Source organism: Megachile rotundata, chromosome 10 (assembly GCF_050947335.1).
Source record: "Megachile rotundata isolate GNS110a chromosome 10, iyMegRotu1, whole genome shotgun sequence".
In the NCBI taxonomy this organism is placed as follows: Eukaryota; Metazoa; Arthropoda; class Insecta; order Hymenoptera; family Megachilidae; genus Megachile; species Megachile rotundata.
In genome coordinates, this window is record NC_134992.1 from 4274832 (window position 1) to 4297341 (window position 22510).

Genomic DNA, 22510 nt, shown 5'->3' on the forward strand with positions numbered 1-22510 from the left:
CTTGTTCTTTTTAGTCCGACTCGGATGACTAATGTTGGGATTCTGACGAGACGTTCCGTCGTTACTTCCTCGAAACGTCGGAAGTGCAAGGAGGCATGCTGATTGGTTCTCATTAGAAACGTTGATTTTCCAATCAACATGCCCCTTGACTTGGGCCCACCCTCTCTTGCGCCCTGAGCGCGCCTTTTTTGGAAAAGGGTGGGAAAAAATACCGATGAGTACGGGAGGATCTCGAAGGCCGGCAACGTCGGGGTTTTTCCCTCCAGGTGACACGCACGTTGTCCTAAAAAGTACCGCTAGGACGGAACCGAGGCCCATCCTCGGTGACCCTTCGGGAAAAACCCTGTTTATGACGGAGTAGTTATTGAAGACTAAATGAAACTTAGAAATTCTAAAGGCATTGTTCGAAAAAATGTAAACTAAATTGCCGTCGATGGCTAAAAATCTGTCTTTCAAAAATAACTGTTGGACCCGGACCCATCATAAACTACCTACGAAATCCTCGCGTATTGTGTTCCGTCGCACGTTCGGAACAGAAACAAATTGTGAAATGTTATTTTAGACAAACTATAATTTATATCTATATTAGAAAGCATATAATCCGCTTTTTGCAAAATGTATGAGCAAAAATGTATGAGCGATTTTTCAGTAATAAGAGTCAAGAATGTAATTCAGTCCTATTGGTCTGAGCAGTGGTTGACCGTATCTACTGATTTTATAATCCGTTCTATATACCGGATGTCATAGTTTTTCATCGCCAAAGTTTACTAACATTTCATACGTAAAAATAAGAAAGATTTTATATTAATATAGAGTTTAAAATACTTTATTAAAAAGTTATAACAAAACCGAATGAGTTTGAACTGTTTTATGACACACACAGCATGTCTCAGCTTTGTACGTAAAACTTTATCAGCATGTTCTATAAATGAAAATTATAAAATAATGCTACATAAATGCGGGTTCTTAAATGTTATAATGAGAAGTAATGAGAAGTACACCAAATAATAATGAACGATTCTTTCTCAATACTCCATACGAATAACTTTCATATTTTCAACTTTCAAATTTTTATTTTTTAAAATAACTTTTAATGCATTCAATGATCCATGTTCATATAATCATTTTTTCTTACTTTTATTTAAAGTGCATGTTAATAAAGTTATACGGTAAAAATTGATACACTCGGTGATATCGAATGACAGAAAATTCTGTTATCATTTCGTGTTTGTATTGTAACTTTTTAATGAATTATTTGGAATTCCATGTTCATAAAACATTCTTTTCTTTATTTTTACGAATACAATGTATTATTAACACATAACGGTACAAAACTGGGACAGTTTTATTTCTCATAATACTGTCTTTATAGTGTTATCTAATTATAGTTTTCGAAAGTAAGGAACGATATCAGTAACAATTGTGTTTATAATATATATTTTCACGTGCAATTAACGGCAAATACTTTGAAAACGAAATGGCATCCCGCTCGAATAACGGACATTACCTGTTCAAAGTTTAGAGCAAAAGGAAACAATGCCTGGTGAACAATAAATTTAACAGCGACGTTCGGGCGAAATTGGAGTCTTTATAGCGCAAATGATCGAGTAGAAAGGAGATCCTAATTTCCAAATTTTCAAATACTCGAATACGGAAATTGCCAGATTATTTATTTCTGAAACACTTTAAAGTTCTTGAAATTTTCTAAAACTTAAAAATATCAAATTTTTAAACTTTGAAACCTCTAAATTCTCATGTTTCAAATAACTACATTTTTAAATTCTACTAAAGTCACAAATTCTCAAATTTTCAAATTTTCAAATTCTTACTACTCAAAATTTTACAATTATAAAATTATCAAATTACCAATTTTCGAAATTCTCGAACTCCAAAATTTCAAAATTCCAAAATTCCAAAATTCCAAAAATCAAAAAATTCCAAAAATTCCAAAATTCCAAAATTCTAAAATTCCCAAATTCTCAAACTTCAAAATTCCCAAATTTCCAAATACTTAAATTCCCAATTTCCAAATATCTGCACCCCTAAATTCTAAAATTAAAAATTAAAAATTTTTAAGTTTTCAAATTTCCATTTTTCCAAATTTGTGTAAATCCAAAATCTCCTGGTAATTGTGTAAAAATAGGGATTCCAACCCTCACATTTTCAAATAATCTAATACTTAAAATCTCTAAAGCTCGCTTTAGAATCCTTGAAATTTTGCCAATTCCAGAATTCCAACATCTTAAATTCTCAATGTTCGTATTTCCAAAATTCATGGATGTCCTAAAGACCAGAATTTTCATATTTCTAAATCCCAATTTCCTCGACTCTCATTACTCCGCTCTATCGATTGCGTAGATAATTGCGTGAAAAGGGGATTCGACCTCTCAAATTTTCGCATGCTCTAAAATCTCTAAAACTCACTTTACTATTCCCGAAATTTCACAAACTGCAGAACTGCAACGTCCTAAATTCTCAATGTTCATATCTCCAAAATTCATGGATGTCCTAAAGACCAGAATTTCCATACTTCTAAAGCCCAATTTCCGCGATTCTCATTATTCCTATCAGCGATTGTAACCCGTTCGAAGTTAAGCGTGAAAGGAAACAATGCCGAGCGAACAATAAATTCAACAGCGGCGCCCGGTCGAAATTGGAGCCTCGATAGTGCAAACGTTCGTGGGAAGGGAGGGTGGGGCAAGCGAAGGGTAAAAATATACTTGCCGCAATAATCGGGGAAGCAGGGACAAAACAGAGGAAGGCAGAGCAGATAGGTAGCTCGATAGAAGTTCCGGTTGATCGAGCATTTTGCATTGGTACTGTGACAGGCACCACGAACGCGTCTACTCTCAGCCCATTGGTGTTGGGCCTGGCAGCAACAGCGACCCTTTTGGCCCTGGCCGTAGCTGGAATCCTGGCGGCGCTCTACCGGAAGCACTCAAACGGCCGGCCCGGAAGTCCGAAGCACGCTCCCATCGTGTGCGAGCCACCTAATGCAGGTGCAACTACCCCGGTGCACCCTCAGACCAAGCAGGCGGTCGATGACATCGATCCGGACATCATACCCAACGAGTATGGTGAGTCTACGGGTTTCCGATTGTTTCAAACGTGTGCCAAATTACGCTCTACACGCATACACACAAATACCATGAATACACCGAATGTATAGGGTGCCTCATATAATTGGAGCGGATTGTACTGGATTGTCGATTATAGGTACACATAATTGGTAGTTTGAGTAATGACAAGTTTTTACCTTACTGAAATATTGACATGATCGTCGTGATGAAAACTGACGTTTATGATTGGACATGCTATAATATTGATTGACACGTTGACTTTCAGGGTGTACATATGTGAACGCTGTAAATTTAGTTAAATTAATTATTTGTAGGGATAGTAAATTAAAGGAACTTTTTAAGAACATTCATGTTGAGATAGTGAAATACAGACAGATTGTAAGATGAAGTTGAAAAATTAGGTGCCTTTGTTCTTTTATATGTGACCAGCTCTGTAGATTTAATTAGATTAATTGTTTGCAGAGAAAGTAAGTGAAAGAAACTGTTTAAGACTATTAATGTTGGGATAGTGAGATCGAAAGATGAAATTGAAAAATTAGGTGTCTTTGTTGTTTTTTTATATGTGAGATATGTGACCAGCTCTGTAGATTTAATTAAATTAATTGTTTGCAGAGAAAGTACATGAACGAAGCTGTTTAAGACTATTAATATTGAGATTTTGAGATATATGGACAGATTGAAAGATGAAATTGAAAAATTAAGTGTCTATATTATTTCATATGTGCCATATTTGGCCAGGACTGAAAATTTAATTAAATTAATTATTTGCAGAAAAAGTAAATGAAAAGAACTTTTTAACACTCTTAATATTAAGATAGTCAGATATGCTGACAGATTGAAATGTGAAAGTGAAAAACTAAGTACCTTTATTATTTCATATGTGCCATATGTGACCAAGTCTGAAAATTCAGTTAAATTATTTACTGATAAAGAAATCGAACGAAAGGATATTTCGAATACTCTTAAATAATGATTTGCACTGACAAATTGAAAGATGAAGCTTGAAGACTAAGTACCCTTATTCTTATGTTATATGTTACATGTGTGATTAGCATTGCAAATTCAATGAAATTAATGTTGAAACAGCATTATACACTGATAGGTTACTTAACGAAATTGGAAGATCAAGTATCCCTCTTTTCAATGATCTGTATTATAATGTGTTTGATTTCAAACGTGAGTTTTTACTACGACAGTCAACGTGCTGAAAACCTCAAATAGTTTCCTTCGTTTGATTTTCCAACAAATAATTGATCTAAATTTGCTCGTCAGTCACATATGACCACCATAGTGTTAAGGTGTTGAAGCTTAGTTTTTTTATTATTATTGTATAAGCGAGGGTTCAGTCACGAAGTGCTGGCTGTGCGCCAATGCGCTCGCAAAGTCTGGTCAAAATGGTACCTTAGGGAAAAATCTTTTGTCAATGAATTTATTTTTGGAAATAGTACAACTTATTTCAAAAGAGAAAGTGCTAATAATAACATTGAAAATATTTAGGCGTTCCCCTTTTTAATGTTTCACTCTGTATAGAATTTGATTTGGTAAGAGATAGAATAAAACTGTCAAGGAAAAGTTGAATAGTGGTATTTATTTTTTTATGACTTCGTTTCCTGACGAATGCAACGATACATACGAAAAATACCACTGTACTTTTTTTCTCAAATGGAATTGTATACTTTTTTTATACTAATATCAATTCCTTGGATTTATTTTGTGTGAAAAATTCTGAAAAATTAATATTTTGTGTAATATCTAACATACGATCTTATGCATAGAAAAGTAGATATTATTATAATATTCTTGTATTTCTTTGACAGATTTTTCGTACGTCTTACCAAATTTGCGATATAATCCGTCTTAATCGCGTGACGCAAACTCTATAGCGTTATCACAGTAACGATTGCTATAATACTTTATACATGGTATGTTACAAAGGAGCGAACATCAAATTCAAGTTTTCCAAGTTTCAACAATCGAAAATTAGAAATTTCTCAAACTCCCAATTTTCTCACATATCAGATACACTTTCCATATTAGAAAAGTTTTAAGTTCTTGAAGTTCTAATTTCTCCAATTCAGAGATTTTTCAAAGTTGCAATTTTCTAATCATAAAATACGCAAATTTCACAAATTATAAATTTTTAAATTTTCTAATTTCCTAATTTCCAAATCTTTAAATTCGCAAGTTTCGAAATTTTCAAATCGCCAATTTGTAAAATTTTCCAATTTTCCAAGTATTTAAATTTCCACATTCATAAATACCTAAATCTTTAAGACCGTAAGTCAAAAAGCTTTCAATTCCAAAGTATTGTAATTCGATATTTAGCAGATGTTGACATTTTTTAATTTTCATATTTCCTAAATTATGTTATCTTCGTATTCTCGTATTCCCAAATTGTCAGCTTTGCAAATTATCAAATTCACAGATTTGCATGAGTTTAATTTAAATTCTGCAACATTGAATTCTGATCTTTGAGAGTTATGATATTATTATACTATATGTATATTAAAAATAATTAAATCTGCTATGCGAATTTATTGGTCACAGCCAATGAAAATTTATGACAGCAAAATGATTAAGAAGTAGTTCAGAAATAATAATAATGCAGCGGAATATTAAATCCTACTCCTTGTATTTAACTCCAAGATATAAATACAGCAACTATTGACTTTTGTAATATTTCTATAATGCTTTATGAAGCTATATAAATCTTTGCATAAATAAATCATATAAATAATTTTTATACTACTTTACATAAATCATTCATTAACAAATTAATTAAAAGTTGTCAAAATGGTAATCTTTTTTAAACTTTCAAGCAAGAATATAAGGTATAATGAGTACGTACATTGCGCATAGCTTTCGTATATAATTACTATTCATTGTTTTACTGGGCAGAGCTGCTTGAATATCGGCTTGCGATATTTTAATCCTTTCCTTTAGTTATTTATGACTTCACTGGTTGTTTAATTACACCTCTTTGACCCGATCGATGGTTACGATTCATGTAAATGGAACATTTGCCGGCCGATTACACGCGATTTATATGTGTACGTGCTTTGCAACAGTGCAATTTTATACATGTTTTGTTCCTTGAATTGTTCTATACTTGTTTTGTTTCTTTGTTTTGTGGATTAAAATTGGGACATATCGTTTTAAAGATTTACAATTGTAGTTTTATATGTACACTGGCGTTTATTAAAGTATAATACTTATAGAATTTGTGAAAGTAAAGTAAGTTTTGCAATAACTTTGTAATATATGTTCCCTGGCTATCTAATTAAGACCACTATTTTTAGCATTTTACACATTTTCTGTAAAATTAACAGACCTGTTTAATTTGTTATGATATAATTTATTAGCTACTAACATGACACACTACAATTATACATAACATAATTAACACATGTTAACATTTTGTATTTCCACCCTTTGCTTTGGTCACAGCTGGTATCCAGTACGCTCTGTATACATTAATCATATTTTCATCTTCGTTATTTCCCAAATGTCTGTAATTCATTTTAACTCAGATAATGTGCTTAGAGAGTTGTAAACTAATCTTTTGAGTAGGTTCCAGACATTTTCTATGGCATTCACTAAATTTTGCCTCATGCGCTACCGATACTGGAGCCTAACATAAACGCTTGCACGACCGTTGATCGTTCATCATCCACAGTTTTTCCTTTGCCAAAATATTCGTTAAGGCATCATTTTCAAGTTATTAGCAAAAAACACTGAACCAATGAGAGCTTCAACTGATATTTTGGCAAAGGAAAAAGCTGTTCAGAATCGCCCCACCTACCACCCCTTTTCGGTTCTTATAGTAATTGCGGGACACCCTGTATATCGTTATTAACGTATGTAGTAATAACTTTGCATGATCTAAAACGATTTTCTACATATGTCATAATATTATAGCCATAAAAAGGAAATTTTCGTACGTGCTCTTAATTAGATGACTAGGGACTGTAGTTTCAAACGAGATTATATAGGTTTTGGTTTGTGGAGATGTCGTATGCAGACTGTTCCAAAAATAGTTGTCAATATGACTGAGTTGTCATTCTACAGGTAAAATAAATAGAAAAAGTAATGCTTTTTCATATACGACTTTGTTTTTAAGAAATTTGAATAGTATGATGCTTGGAATTTTGAAAATTTGGTGATTCGATAATTTGGAAGTATACAAATGTGAACAGGAAATTTAGGAATTAAAGAAATTGCAAGTTTGAAAATTCTAAAATTTGACGACCTAATAATTTGGAGAATGTAAAATTTGAAGGTATAATGATTTCGGAAATGTAAAATTTGAAGATTTAGATTTGAAAGATTTGAATATTTAAAAATTTAGAAATTTAGAAATTTAGAAATTTAGAAATTTAGAAATTTAGAAATTTAGAAATTTAGAAATTTAGAAATTTAGAAATTTAGAAAGTTAGAGATATCGAAATTTAGATATTGAAAAAGTTAGAGATTTACAAAAGAGATTTAAAAATTTTGGGGTTAGGAATTTAGAGCATTACAAATGTAGGGATTTAGGAATTCAGAAGTTTATGTTGGTAATGTAGTATTTCCAGTGGTGAAATAATGCAAAAAATATTGCAAAAGTTGGCAATCCAGGCCGATCTTTTTTTGTGTTTCTACAGGACGTCGCGCCGCCAATTTCCGAGCTCGTCCATTCAATTGCGACTCGTGCATGCGATCACTATGTAGTCAATATATATTATGCGTTAATGAGAGTACAAGTGTGTATAGAGTTATTTGTCTACCCTACCAACAGTTTAGAGATTCAAAAGTTTAGAGATTCATGAGTTGAGAGATTCAAGAGTTTAGAGGTTCAGAAGTTAAATAATTCAGAAGTTTAGAGATTCACGAGTTTAGAGATACATAAGTTTCAAGATTCAAAAGTTTAGTGATTCAGAAGTTTAGTGATTCACGAGTTTAGAGATACATAAGTTTCGAGATTCAAAAGTTTGGTGATTCAGAAGTTTAGAGGTTCAAAAGTTTATAGGTTCCCGAGTCTAGAGATTCAGAAATTTAGAGATTTACAACTTCCGCAATTTAATAATTCAATAATATATGAATTTGTGAGTTCGAAAGTTAACAAATTTGGAAATTAGAGAATATAGGAACGCCATCAATAAAAAATTTGTAATCAATATCTGAAAATTAGTATATTTGTGAATATCGTAATTTTGAAATCTGAATCTTTAGAACTTCGGAAATTTAAAAGTATACGTGTATGAATATATCAGAATTTTTGAGTTTGTAAAACTTGTAATTAAAGATTTTGAAAACTTAATCCCACAGAGCAAATAATAAAAGTTTGTTCTCCCCAAAGTCATCCTAATTCAAAGTACGCCTAAATTGCACACAAGTATCCGATATCTATCACAAGATTCGCATAAAAATTAAATAATAATTAAATTCCATTTTGTCTCTCCTCCATTCTTTGCAATTGCTCTTTCCATTCATTTTAACACATTTATTATTTGGTTAATCATTAATTGTATCGTTTAATTTAAGAAGGATCTCAGAATACTGAAATACATAACTAGATTACTTAGTTCTTGAATTATTTCATATCCGAATAAAAATACCAGTCACTCAATAATACCGAGTTGTTAATAGCAAAGTTAGTGGACATTTAAGCAACTCACACATGTCTTTACTTTCCAAATATGAAAAATTCCTTGCAATTACTTGCAAAATTGAACTTCAAAATGCTTGAGTGAGTCGATCTTGATATAAAAACGTTGATGGAAAGGAAATAGTTACTGAACGATGCAATGCTATACCGTTATCTATCTTCATTTAAATTCCTGCGGATATTAATAGCAAAAGCTTCATTATTCTTTTTCCATCGGTGATATTTCCACGTCGCCTAGCAGTGAATTTCGAAATGCATTGTCAGGTTAAATTTATACGCTTCAGTACACATTAATAGATCGGAAACGCGATGCCTTTATCCACAATGAACAGTGATCAACGCGTGTTCATTAAACTTCTGCGTTATTATCTCAGCATTAATGTGAACGAACGTGGATACAGTATAGATTGAAAGCTTTGACACGGAATATAAATCGAGAAAGAGTCGTATAGAATGAAGGAGATAAAGCAATTTTTTGTTGCTCGTATTATATTCCTTACTTCATACCTCATAAAAGTAATTATCCGTTTGTCACGAGCACATTGTATGCCTAGGTATTACTCTTTAATTAAAATTTTTCTATTCCAATGTTTCAAATATTCCTGTCAAAAATTACGTTAAACTTTATTTAATATACAATAGCTTTTATAGACAAGCTGATAATAATATATTATTGCTGACAAGCTGACATAATATCCGCATTCAAAATAATAATACAGTATTTACGAGGAGAAAGCGAGTATTACACTAATTCATGAAACATTGTTACCTTATGGAACATCTCACTGAGCATTTGTATACCCATTCTAATTATTGTTGAATTATCAATTGATTGTAGCCGCTGTTTAAATTTAAACAGCACACTGACACATACAAATCGTTATTTGTGTTCAACGCTTGAGATCGAAAATTAAATGAATAAAATCAACAGAAATATTATTTCAAAATTACAAATGTTCAGGGTGAGTGTCATTGGTATTAATTCTAATATTCTGTCATCATTGTTCGATATTAATATAAAGATTCTATTCATATATTTTATTAGACACCGTTTGACTAATTTATGAATATACAGTATATCAGTACCTTAACCACTAGTTTAATATGAACAAAAAATCTATATTTAATTAAAATTATCAGTAACTATTTTTTTCAGTGACACTTTCAAAAAGAACAGCTCTAATATAGATAAAAATGTCATTATAACTATTCGTAAATTTGTATGCATACTACTAGTAAATATTCAAAAATTTATCTTCCTTTATAGACAAATTTTCCATTCAGTTGCTGACATAGTAATACTTTTTCACAAATCCAGTGAGTTTGAATTAAAACAGTATTGCCTAGGAACAGGAGGGGGAACTATTGTTCTCGTAAAGAGCCCGCTATTCTCTAGATTTAATCGAGTAATCTGCTTAGTGGATATGGAAGTTTGCATGGCTTCGTTGAATCTATTCGCAGAGAGAAGACCCCTAACGTACACCCCGATATACAAGACACCCCCGCAACGAAGAAAGAAGGATCGAGTCATGGACGAGGCGATTTCACCGGAGAAAAGGCCGATCGTACAACACGGTTTAGATCTTCCACCAGATCCGATGTTGACGGATTGCCTACCAACCCCGACCATAAGTTATCCACAGAACCACGTTTCTCAGACGAACACTTATAACAACCCACCTACCATGGCGGACTTCAAGCAGATGGCAATGGATGCTTACAATCAGCGTAATAACCAGAACGTAAGTTATACTCTTTCTTCCTATAAATCGACTTTAATTGTTTAACTACCACAAATTAGGTTGTTTATTAACCTACTATTAGTACCATAATATCATATTGCTGTTATCAATATTAGAACTGGTGGTTCTCTTTTCGGAATTGTAATGGTAAATCATTTTAAATATCTTCTAAATCAGTGGTTTTATATTTTTTTTCGTAATTGAGTACTGTCAGTAAGTCAGTAAATACTATCTTGAATATCTTTTGAAGTTCTCTACTCTTTCGTAATTCCATCAGAAATTCAAGTTTTTGCTGTTTACTTGAAATAGTAAATGTTTTAGTATAGCGAAGTAAAGGTCCCTAACCGAGAATAACTGTACACAAAAGATGAATGATCATGTACAGTTTTTAATTTAATTATTTGAAATGATTTAATTTAATTTGATGCTTTTGTTTGCTTAACAGTAACTAGTATTTGTATATTTGGTTTCATTTTATCTACTATTAAATGTGAATATGATTTCATTTTTCATATACTGGTCTTTTGTATTGAAAATAAAGGTTTTGATGATAAATTCTGATGATAAATTGTTGTTTCTAAATTGGGAAGCATGAAACTTTAAGATCTGTACATATTTTGCCCATCATTGTTATCGAAAATAAGGATAGCAATTTTTATTAACTCACCCTGAAAGTTTCTTTTTCTAATATTACTGGATATTTTCGCGTTGCTCGAACAAATGAATTACTAATTAATGGAGCTCACATTAAAAACTATATACTGATAACAAATATTAGGCAACAAAGTATCACTTTTGATCTCTAAGAAAAAAGTCTTGACAGTTTTACATTTCGATCATAACTGCATCATCGTTTTTGTCAAAACATCAACTACAAAATAGATATTTAAAGAACTATGGTTAACTAATTTTTGTACAATTTAAGACCACATAGTACTGCAAAAATTCTGTAGCAGGGTTCACCGTTTTATAAATTATTTTTATTGAAAAAGCCATTCTCTAAAGCGGCTGCCAGTATGATCGTTTAATTAGTTATATATTAAAAATTATCGATTAAAAAGGTCTGTGTTCTTTGAACAAAACGATAAAATCAAAGGAACTTGATTTTTGGATTTCGAATTAAATAAACGGAAACAAAGACAATGCAGATACACTGCAATTTTCAGTTATTCGTTTTAATTGTTTAATGAAAGTAATTATATCGAATAATATAATAATTAATGTGTCTTTATTTTATATCACGTTTATATCGGAATTTCATTTTACGTGGAGAATATTAATTGCTGGTGGATTGTTAATTGCTCAATAAACTGGAGAGAATTTGTCACATTTTTAATGCATGCTTCTAACACTTGTTCATATTTTTAAGCACAAAAATGGTTATTGAATATTGATGTACTTTACGGAGAACGAATTTAATAAAAAAAATTTGGGGTTTTCGGTTTTAATTTATTCGTTAACCATTAATTTTAATAAGAAAATCATTAAAATATGGAATACGGTTGTATAAGAACTAGTACTTGTGAATTTTCGTGTTATCAAACTTTGTTAGATATGTGTTGAAATTTGTTATTTGACATGCAACAACTTGATACATTAAAATATATGTATACGTATATAGTAAATCAAAAACGGGACGAAAGAATTAAATGCAGGATTATAATTTCTTTAACGGAAACAAGTTAAATTTTTAAAAATAGTTACACCAACAATTTTATTGACAAATAAAATCTAATGTTAAATGTGACAAACAAATATATTTTCAACTATTAAATTAAACTTAATTTTAATGAACATATCTACAACAAAAGTCCATCTGAGGTATTTGATTAATGTTTAGTAAAAAAATCGTTTCGAATTTCACGTGTAATAAATAATGTACTGTGTTTATTATTTCAGTATTCTATATGTATGTGTGCCATTTGCAATGATATAAAATATTTACAAGACTGATGAAATGAATTTATTCCTTAACTTCGTTCCAAAAATAAAAATTTATACCTGTAAAATAATTAATCATATCAGCACCTCCAAAGAAGTCTCTTATGTAGTACATTTCTTTTTTACTATTATTACATTTAGGTTCACAGACATCATTTTTACTTAATTTCTACTATTTTTTCAATTTGGTCACATTCGTTTTCATTTTCATTTGCTTTCGACATAGGCTGTTTTCGAAGAGCTTGAAATTTGAAAATATAAGAATAACATATTTTACATTTCAAAAATTATGAATTTGGAAATTTTTATGACTACAAATTTACAAATATAGAAATTTTCTTATATGCACGAATTTCTATGTTCTTAGGCTGCGAAGTACTTATATTCAGTAATTTTCAAATACCAGAGGATTGAAATTAAGAAGTCCCAATTTTTTAAATTTAGAAATTTGAAAAGTTAGCAGTTTAAAAATTTAAAAATTTACAAACTTACAAATGTACAAGTTTACTAGGTTACTAGTTTACAAATTTATAGCTTTTTAAATCTTCATATTTAAAAGTTCTCAATATTTGAAATTCAGTCATTTGATAATTAAACAACGTACCAATTTGTTAATTATACATTTAAAAAGTTTCAAGTAGTATAATTTAAAAATATAAAAGTTCCAAATTACTGAACATAAATAAAAAGATGTTTAAATACAGAATTTAGAAATATAAAAACATAGAAAAGTCTCTAAAAATTTCGAACTATATCAAACTTTAATTAAATTACCTTCCCTTTACACCAAAATCAATGTTCTGCATTTGCATAACATACCTCGTGAGACACCATATATCGGTGTCTACAGTACTTAACCTGTCAATGACGTTTCTATCGTCTCCCTACATCGTCGCACAGGAACGACAACATAATCAATACATCGAGATATAAGATATTTCGGAACTAAAGTTTGTCGATCGTTGTCGCAAATACATAAATCATTCCGACAATTAGCCTCGTAAACTCATTGACTTTTTTTTGTGGAATTTAATAGAGTGTATTTAATCGAAACTGTTTGATTAATGAATAGCAATTACGTAGACTTCGCCAGAAAGGAGTGACGAAGGAGATGAGTAGAATTGCGAATCACTGAACGATCGATAAAACGTCATACAGTGTGCAACAGAAAGATTATTTTCGTTTTTTCTGTTGCAAAATGTGCACTTTTGTGCTATTTATATTACCGGAAATGAAGCATTCTTTAGTATTGACAGATCTCTCAAGTTTCAACTCTATTTGGGGATATTCTGTTGTTGCATGTCAAATGTTCAATTTCGGATCATTTAAAATGTCTGACACGATGTGAAGTGTTGTAAACGAATTATGTATAGAATAATATTTGTAGCATACATTATAAAAATGTATACACGTATAAAAATGACTTCAACCCTTTCGTTTACAATATCGTATCACACTCGAAATACACATTACAGTTCAGATATGACAAATAAAAATTTACCACACGATTAAGCTTGGAGTTTAATACCAATTATAATTTGCACAATCAAGGATCCCTAAATCCAAAGTATATTTAATATTTCAACTTTCCATATTTGTTGTGACATTGTGACAATAATAGTTAGTTCCGAATGAGAAAATTATAGGTTAGGGAGTTAAACAAAAAAGCTGCTGCAGAATTTATTCCAGAGGGCAACGCTGACGTGTTATGAAACTGAAATGTCGTTTTAATACGAGAAGTTGCGATCGTCCAGAGTTTCTTTTTTGATATTTATATAATAACGACTGGTATTTGAACCGCAGACCTTTCAATTTATAATCAATCACTTAACACAGCTAATGATTGTACCAGCATGTTGTATTTCAAAATTGGAACAGTAATTACCTCTAATTGTCAATATCTTTCAAACAATTAACTATCTTGAAAACGCGGTCTACGAATGTTCCGTTAAATGTTCTCCATAAGGTGGCAAAGTTTCATAAATGTGTGAGTGTAACACTTGAGGAGTTCCTCTCGTGTCAGCCTCTATAATGTTATATTTCCATAAGCAGAACATTCAAATCTGTGAATATGTAAAGTTCGAGGTAAATCGACGATCTCAACATCTCGCACTCTCTTTGTCAGTGTGCGTCGAAGGAAATCGTAGAATCGATCCGCCAGTCTTTCTCTTCCTCGGCCATCTTTCGTGACTAACTCGACAAGGTTGTTTTAAATATTCGAAGTTTCGAAGACGACGAGGACGGGACACGAGCCAAGAAGAGGGATCGCTCGCTTTAATATGCGCCAGTCTTCCACTTTAACTTTTCCGGTTTAGCAGAGCCTTAGGTTATCTGCGCTTCCGCGAGTTTAATTACGTCGAAGTTTCCTCGATAATTCGAGAGAGCCAGTCCCGATGCGCGTAGTAACTCGTCTCGAACTCAGCTTCCGTTTCCCTTCGATGCCGGTCGCGTTCCATTAAGTGTTTGAATGATTTTAATACCGATTCTATCCCTCCGCGTCTCACGCCCTCTTCATTAACTGACCCGATATTCCCTCTGGATGTTTTTGTTCCGGTGTTTTTGTTTTTCCAGAATTACGTAACCTACCGCGGTTTTCGATTATTTTCATTATCGCCGACGCACTTCTCTCGCCACGCTACTCCATTATTAATTTCACTCGAAATTTGCAATTTTCACAACTATCGACGAATTTGCATTTCTATTCGCTTTATTGTCATCGTAATTTTGGTAATCGCGTTGGAAATCGACATTTTTTTGTTCATCTCACAAGTAAACCTACCCAAGTGTCACTCTCCGATTTTCATGAAATTTGGATATATTATAGTACATGGAAAATTAGGGGACACGTATTTTTTTTTAGCTGCGGTAAAACATATTTAGGGTATGAAACAACCCCCCAAAGTGTGAGGATAAAATGGAAAAATTGCGATATTTTCGAGATCAGTGAAGCAATTTTGATGATTTTTGGTATGAAAGTATCTTTCGATAGAAGATAAAAATTGGCCTATGTATGTTGGAAGGGGAGTGAAAATTAGGGGGTGAAATACCCCAAAGCGACCAATTTCTTGCTGTAAAAAAATAGGTTTTGATCTGATCGAAATAAAATCTATTAAAACTTCAAGAGGAAAGTTAATTAGGGAACACGTATTTTTTTTTTTTACATAAATATTTGGGACGTAAGTAACTCCTAAATTACCGCTTTCGTTCGGCACTACGCATGAAACACCTTGCAAAACTGTATCTCTTAACTGTTCGATCGTTTTAATATATCGGTTTTTTAGGTTACTGAATGGAAATCTGAAATCAAAATTCAATATAAAGGATCCTTTATGGCGGACGAAAACTCGAAAACCTACTTAAATAGACTGTATCTGTGACATGCGATTTTCTAAATATAATACAATTTCTGACATTCATTGTTAGGTATGTAAGGTGAATCAAGCTTGTTAAGAACATATTGTATATTGTTTATAATATACAGAATTGGGGTATTTCACCCCCTAATTTTCACTCCCCTTCCAACATACCTAGGCCAATTTTTGTCTTCTATCGAAAGATACTTTCATACCAAAAATCATCAAAATTGCTTCACTGATCTCGAAAATATCGCAATTTTTCCATTTTACTCTCACACTTTAGGGGGTTGTTTCATACCCTAAGTATGTTTTACCGCAGCTAAAAAAAAATACGTGTCCCCTAATTTTCCATGTACTACAACATATCCAAATTTCATGGAAATCGGAGAGTGACACTTGGGTAGGTTTACTTGTCAGTGGAAGTATTCGTAGAGTGATTTCTGTATTTTTGATTAAAATGATTCTTTTATTATGTGATAATTTTTAATCAAACGTGTTTGTAATTACTTCATACATTTTGATGCTACTTATTAATACGAAAATGAAGAATAAATGTATGTAAAAATAAGAAGTATACCGGAGAAATATTGTGCACTGAATAAATGTATGTAAAAATAAGAAATATACCGGAGAAATATTGTGCACTGCAAATATGAAACAAGTGCTTTATTGTTACTGTAATTTCTATGATTGTGTTACAAATAAGAAATGTATATTTTTATTTGAATTATAATATTCTAGAGCATCTGTCATTTGTACGTTTTTGATGGTGGGTGTACAATTACTTTCTTTCTTAATAACATTTTAGAGAGTTATGTGCCACTTATTGATGTGTAATTGGGGAAAATATGTGTACATTTACACATGTATATTTTAAAGTTTGGATTGTCTGTATATTTTATAATACTCTGACATATTTTTTACTTTTACAAATATGTTTATACACGTAGGTTACATATGTGAAGTAAAATTTACATTTGTATAAAAGTAAGAAATATTTTTCCAGAGAATTGCAAAATATACGGATAATTTAAACATTATAAATTTAATAATTTTTGAAATAATTATTTGAAATATTACTTAATCTCTTATAAAATGTTTCATATCCTAAAAGAAATTTTTAATTTAATACAAGCATTTAATGTTACATATAGATAGGAACTGGGAGAAATTCATAAAATGAATCATACTATAACACAAAAAGAAGATCATACTATAAATTATGTTATAAACAAATTATGTAAAAGAACATCAAAGCGACTGAATCTTAAAAAATTCACCTAATACTTTATTAAAATAAAAAATAATTAGTAATATAAAAATAAAATTGGGTACTTCGAATATATCTGCCACATAGAAAATTGTATTTTTAAATACAGTACTTCCATTATCATTAAAATTTTAAAACAATATACTGTTCGTTATGCAACTGTTGAATATAAACGAGTTAATTATCTTTCGAAATAACAGAAATTGAAAGAAAAAATACAGAAGCACATTTAAAAAATTCGTTAAATAAAGAAATTGTTATCATGCTTATAGTGTGAAATTTTTGTATTGTTTACATAACAAGTTTTTGGAGTTAATTTAAAAATTTTCTATTCTGTGGTATTTGCGAACGAGGGATTGAACTTACCGAGTAATAATGCAATAATATGGTCGAAATGTAAAACCTTAATCAAAATTAAAAAAAGACATTTACTTTGGAAGAGGTTTCGTAAATAGCAATTAACTTTTCACGAAATACGAAACATCTCGCCAAAGGCATTAAGCAAAATTCAATTTTGTGAAAGCTTAAACTCGTTTCAATGTTAGCTGTCTCTTTGTTTTGCAATGAAATACTTAAATTGTATAATCATTATTTATTCCGTTATTACGAAGTTGTTTATAGAAAAAATAAATAATTTGAATGGTATCTATGAAATTTATCAATATTAAGGTAAATTCGTAAAAAAATATTCTATGTTTTTTGCGTCAATGTAAAGTCATACATTAAATTAATTTGCGCATATAAAATAAAAGGTAGTAAATAGAAACAAATATTTTCATTATTAATTACGAAATATTATTTTCACATTTTATTCAGAAATTTTTAATTAATGTAACATTTTTCTTTTATCTGTAATATAGTAAAAAATGATAACATAAATGTAAATTCTTTTGACATAAATCAAAGCATTAATATTACTAATTAAGAAAAATAAAAAGTTGAAAAGTAGAGGTAATAAAAAATTGTGGCAAATCTATAAGAAAAAATGTTGATAAACGTATTTCAAAGTTATTGTTAATTTTATTTATATTTTTCTGTCCAATTTAACGAATATAATTTTTTTACGGAATTGAAATTCCATCGCATTTATTCTTAATGAGTTTCATACATTTTTCCCAGTGTGTTTGGGGTCGTTATTCTGTGTAAAAATAAATTTTTCAAACTTTTAACGACCACTCCATAATAAAGGTCATTCAAACTCTAAACTTCATCGAGTAGCTAAAATACGAGAGTTCCGTTAAATATTGGGTTGTTACGTAAATAAGTTTGGTATCAAGTACTGCCCATTTAAAATTCGTTGAAGTTCTTGTGCGCTTGGTAAATAAAATGCGTTGCAGATGAGAAGTAATCCATTAATAGTAATACTGATTATACTATAAATTAAATTTGTACGCTCGTAATTATTTTTGTATGTATATACGGTGTTAATTATATTATAGATGGAAAATAATTCAATAATAAATGTTTATAACGTGCTTCACTTCTAAATAAACTTTCGTGATTCATATCGAATTTACTTGTAATAAATGCAGAAAGTGTACCATTTAATGTCATTTAAGGTTTTGCAAAAGTAATATCTTTCATTTTTGAAAGACAAATAGTTCGTCCATATTTTGGAAGATCTCGAAAACAGTGCAGTCGCAGGTAGTGATTGAGAATCAGTTCCATAATCTAAAAATTCCAAATTATTCAGTTCCTTGATTTTTAAATTTCTAGATTTCCAGATTTCTAAATTTCTAAATTTCTAAATTTCTCAATTCCTAAAGTCTTGAATTCCTGAATTTCTAAATTTCTATATTTCTAAATTCTCACAAGTCAGAAAGTTCACAAAATTCACAAAATTCCCCAAATTTCTCAAAATCACCAAATTCTCCAAATTCGCCAAACTCCTAAAATTTCCTAAATTCCAAAAACTCCCAAAATCCTAAAAATCCCCGAATCCCCCAAATCCCCCAAATCCCCCAAATTCTACAAATTTCTAAAATTCCTGAAATTCCTAAAATTTCCAAATTCCCCGAATTCCCCGAATTCCTCAAATTTCCAAAATTCCCAAAACTTCTAAATTCCTAAATATCTATATTTCCAAACTCCTGAGTTTCTAAAATTCTAACTTCCTTAATTTTTGAACTTTTAAATTTCTGATCTTCAAAATTTCCAAACCTAATTTTGTTCACTTGAAACTATTATTACACTAATTTCGATTTAATTAATAATTTGCTGAATGAAAAAAATAATAATCTGATTCGTCAACAGTTCTTAAACGAATTGAATTCATTGGTAAATAATCTAAAATAATTTATTTTAACTTAATTAGAAATAAAATTAATTTTTGAGTTCATTTTATACAATAACATTTACTAAATTCATTAGTCAGAATCACGAGAGGTGACATCATGTGTCGCTAAAACTAAATAACAAAAACAAAAGATAGAGAACCTTCAGAAAAAACTTGATCTAAAAAAAGAAACATGTTACTAATACATAATTTAATTTATTGCCCTAATTTATTTTTTACCTTTTCTATAATAAATATTGTTAAACAGTGTATTCTTCTTACTAAAAAAATCTGCTTAAAAATTATTTTTATTCACACTTGAAGGCAAAATAATTTTCAAATACTTATGGTGCTTTGTAAGATAGTGATAATAATAGATCAATATTTGGTAGAAAACGAAGCACGAGTTCGATTGATTCCAGGTGTATTACAGTCTCCAGAGGTCGAGCAAGGGGTTGTCGTCGATGCCACAGAGGCCAGTTCCCTCGTCGGTATCAGCCCAGGGGAAGTTCCATCAACCGGAAGTGGTGACGCGTTCGAATCGAATACAGGAGAGTTGTATATAAACTGGGAAAAGTCTTCGTCGACGAACACGAGCGCCTCCCTGAACGTTTGAAGCTGGTCGTATTCTCCGTCAGCAACATTTCAGGCTTAAATGAAAAGTTGAATTCTCGCGAATCGCACGTTGCGTCTTCCTGCAATCGACGTGCAAATTTCCATGCGATTTCACGAAACATCGCGAACGTTCGTTGTACAAAACCGACGAAAAATTCCACATCGCCGTGAAACGGGAACGAGAAGTTGCATTTATCCGACTTTCGTCGCCGGGACAATGATGGATTATCTCGCAAAGTTAACGAAAGGATAAGTAACTCGACGTAACGTAACGAATCGTGATGGGATTCCGCGTTCAATTATTCTTTTTCTACCTGGAGATTTTTATAATAGCGTCCAACGTGAAACAGGAAGAAGCCAGAAACGTTCGATCAGAAGATGAGTGCAATTTGACGAAGTCGTCGAATTACCGAATACACATACGCATACATACATAAAAAATATTTACGCGTTTGTTCCCGTGTTCACGGCACAAAACCGTACATTTTACTGTTTATATGAGATTAGTTTTTGTACAAAGATCTATTGTAAATAGGCGACACTGCCTGGACCTAGTGGATAGTCACCGATATCCGAATTTCATTCGCTGAAATAAAAAACAAAGTCATGTTAAGTCTGAGTGGAGGATTGTTCGGTCACGTAAGATAAATACTCGATGGCATACAAAATAAAGAGAATACGTTTCATCTGTTTTACAGAAACGAGTCTCGCCCACTTGTCGTCCTGCCCTTTTCCCTGATCCACTCTATTAAGTGAAGAGAAAAACGTAGCAAACGAGGAGCCAAAATTTCGGTCGCACGTGAGCCGAATGAATACGATCGCGTGATCGCATTGACCGTCGCGTTTCCATTTCGAACGTGAAAGAAATCTTAGTGCATTCGCCACGGTGAAAGTCCTATGAAAATTTTAGCCCAGCGCGAAACACGAAACGATTGAACATGTTACCACGAACAATCGAGTTCCGTTCGTTTGCGACAGGATTGGGCGTAATTTTATTCGGATAAAAATAATATTTAATATGTTACTTAAATTTATTTACTTGAATGATCATTTATTCGTTACATTGATTCATATTGTGTTTGTGTTATAAATATTTAACGAATTTAACATTAGATATGTTCTTTGAAGTGTACTTTGTAATTATTTTCGTATTGATGTTTATAATGAAATTTAATGAAAATGATGAAAAACGTTTATATTTCATTTAATGAACTTCTGTTGTTGGTTGTATTTAAAGATTTGGTACTTTTATGTAAATTTATTGATAGTATGTAATTGTTTGATTATAATGTTTCAGTAACCATTTCTGTTATTATTTGAGTGACTTCTTTGCTGTTATTTGAATGATTTAGAAATTGTTATTGGAATAAATTGTTGAGATAAATAATTGTGAACTTGAATAAATTATTTAAATAAGTAGTGATGAGTTATTTGAGTGAATAGAGAGAATATTTTAATGTAGTTATCCGAAAAAACTCGAATAACGCCCAACTCCTGTTTGCGTTGAACGTATAGTATAATCTAATGATGGACTATTGCACCCGTGAGGTTGCGGTAAATCGATTAGCAAATGGCGAACATTTGCGGGCATTGATGGGCAGTCAATTTCTCAATTTGAAACTATGAAAACTTCAAGTTTGGAAATTTTTTATCTCTGTATTTTTAAAATTTGGAATTTAAAAATAAACGCTTGGAAAATATGTAAGTTTATAAATTTGAAAACTTGGTAATTTGATATTCCTTTATATCTACATATAAATTTCTAAATTTCTAAATTTCTATATTTCTATATTTCTATATTTCTATATTTCCACATTTTTACGTTTCTAAGTGTGTCTGTATTTATAGCTTGGAAGTCTATATTTCTCCATTTTCTAAATTTTCACATTCAAAAACAGTTCGATTTAAAAATGTTTAATTGCTATAATCTTATATTTATACAATTTTTAACTTTTAAATCTTTAAATCTAATTTTCATATTTTTAAATATTGAAATTGAGAAACTTGAAAAGCTTAAAATTCTATATTATTAAATTTTCAAATTTTTACATGTGTAAGTTTCCAAGAAACTAAACTATAAAGGTATCAAATACAAAAACTCGTAAATTTAATATATTTATTTTTGAGAATGTATAATATTATTTAATATTTTGGAAATTTTATATTTGCTTATATTTAAATTTCTGAATTTAATAATTTCAGAAATTTATATATTTTGATTTTTAAATTTAACTATTTTGGAGTTTCAATATTTATGTTTCCAAATTTAATAATTTTGGAAAATTTATTAATTTCAAAAATTATATTTACATTTTTCATCTAAATATATAGCTAAATATAATGCAAATATAATTTTCACTATTTTTGACCTTTCAAATTTCTAAATTTCCAAATTTCAATCTTACAAATTCCTAAATTTTCAAACACCTAAGTTTCTGCATATCCAAATTTTTAAATCACCGAATTTCCAATTTTAAAAAGCAAAAAAATTTCTGAATTGAAAAACTTGATTTCATCATCTGCCCATTTTTGACGTATCGATGCATGTATAACTTTATTGTTTGAGTATTATTTAACATTTTTT

At 30.6% G+C, this 22510-nt stretch overlaps 1 protein-coding gene across 2 annotated transcripts in view; it reads left to right on the plus strand.

Annotated features, from left to right (window-relative positions):
* Positions 1–22022, plus strand: part of LOC100877207 (neural cell adhesion molecule 1) — a 349161-nt gene extending 327139 nt beyond the window's left edge. For both annotated transcript variants that reach the window (XM_076536766.1, XM_003703377.3), the window contains 3 exons: positions 2829–3077; positions 10189–10469; positions 19734–22022. In XM_076536766.1, the coding sequence (XP_076392881.1) occupies positions 2829–3077; positions 10189–10469; positions 19734–19877 (674 nt within the window). In that variant the 3' untranslated portion in view covers positions 19878–22022. The remainder of the gene's footprint in view (positions 1–2828; positions 3078–10188; positions 10470–19733) is intronic.
* Positions 22023–22510: the final 488 nt, after the last annotated feature.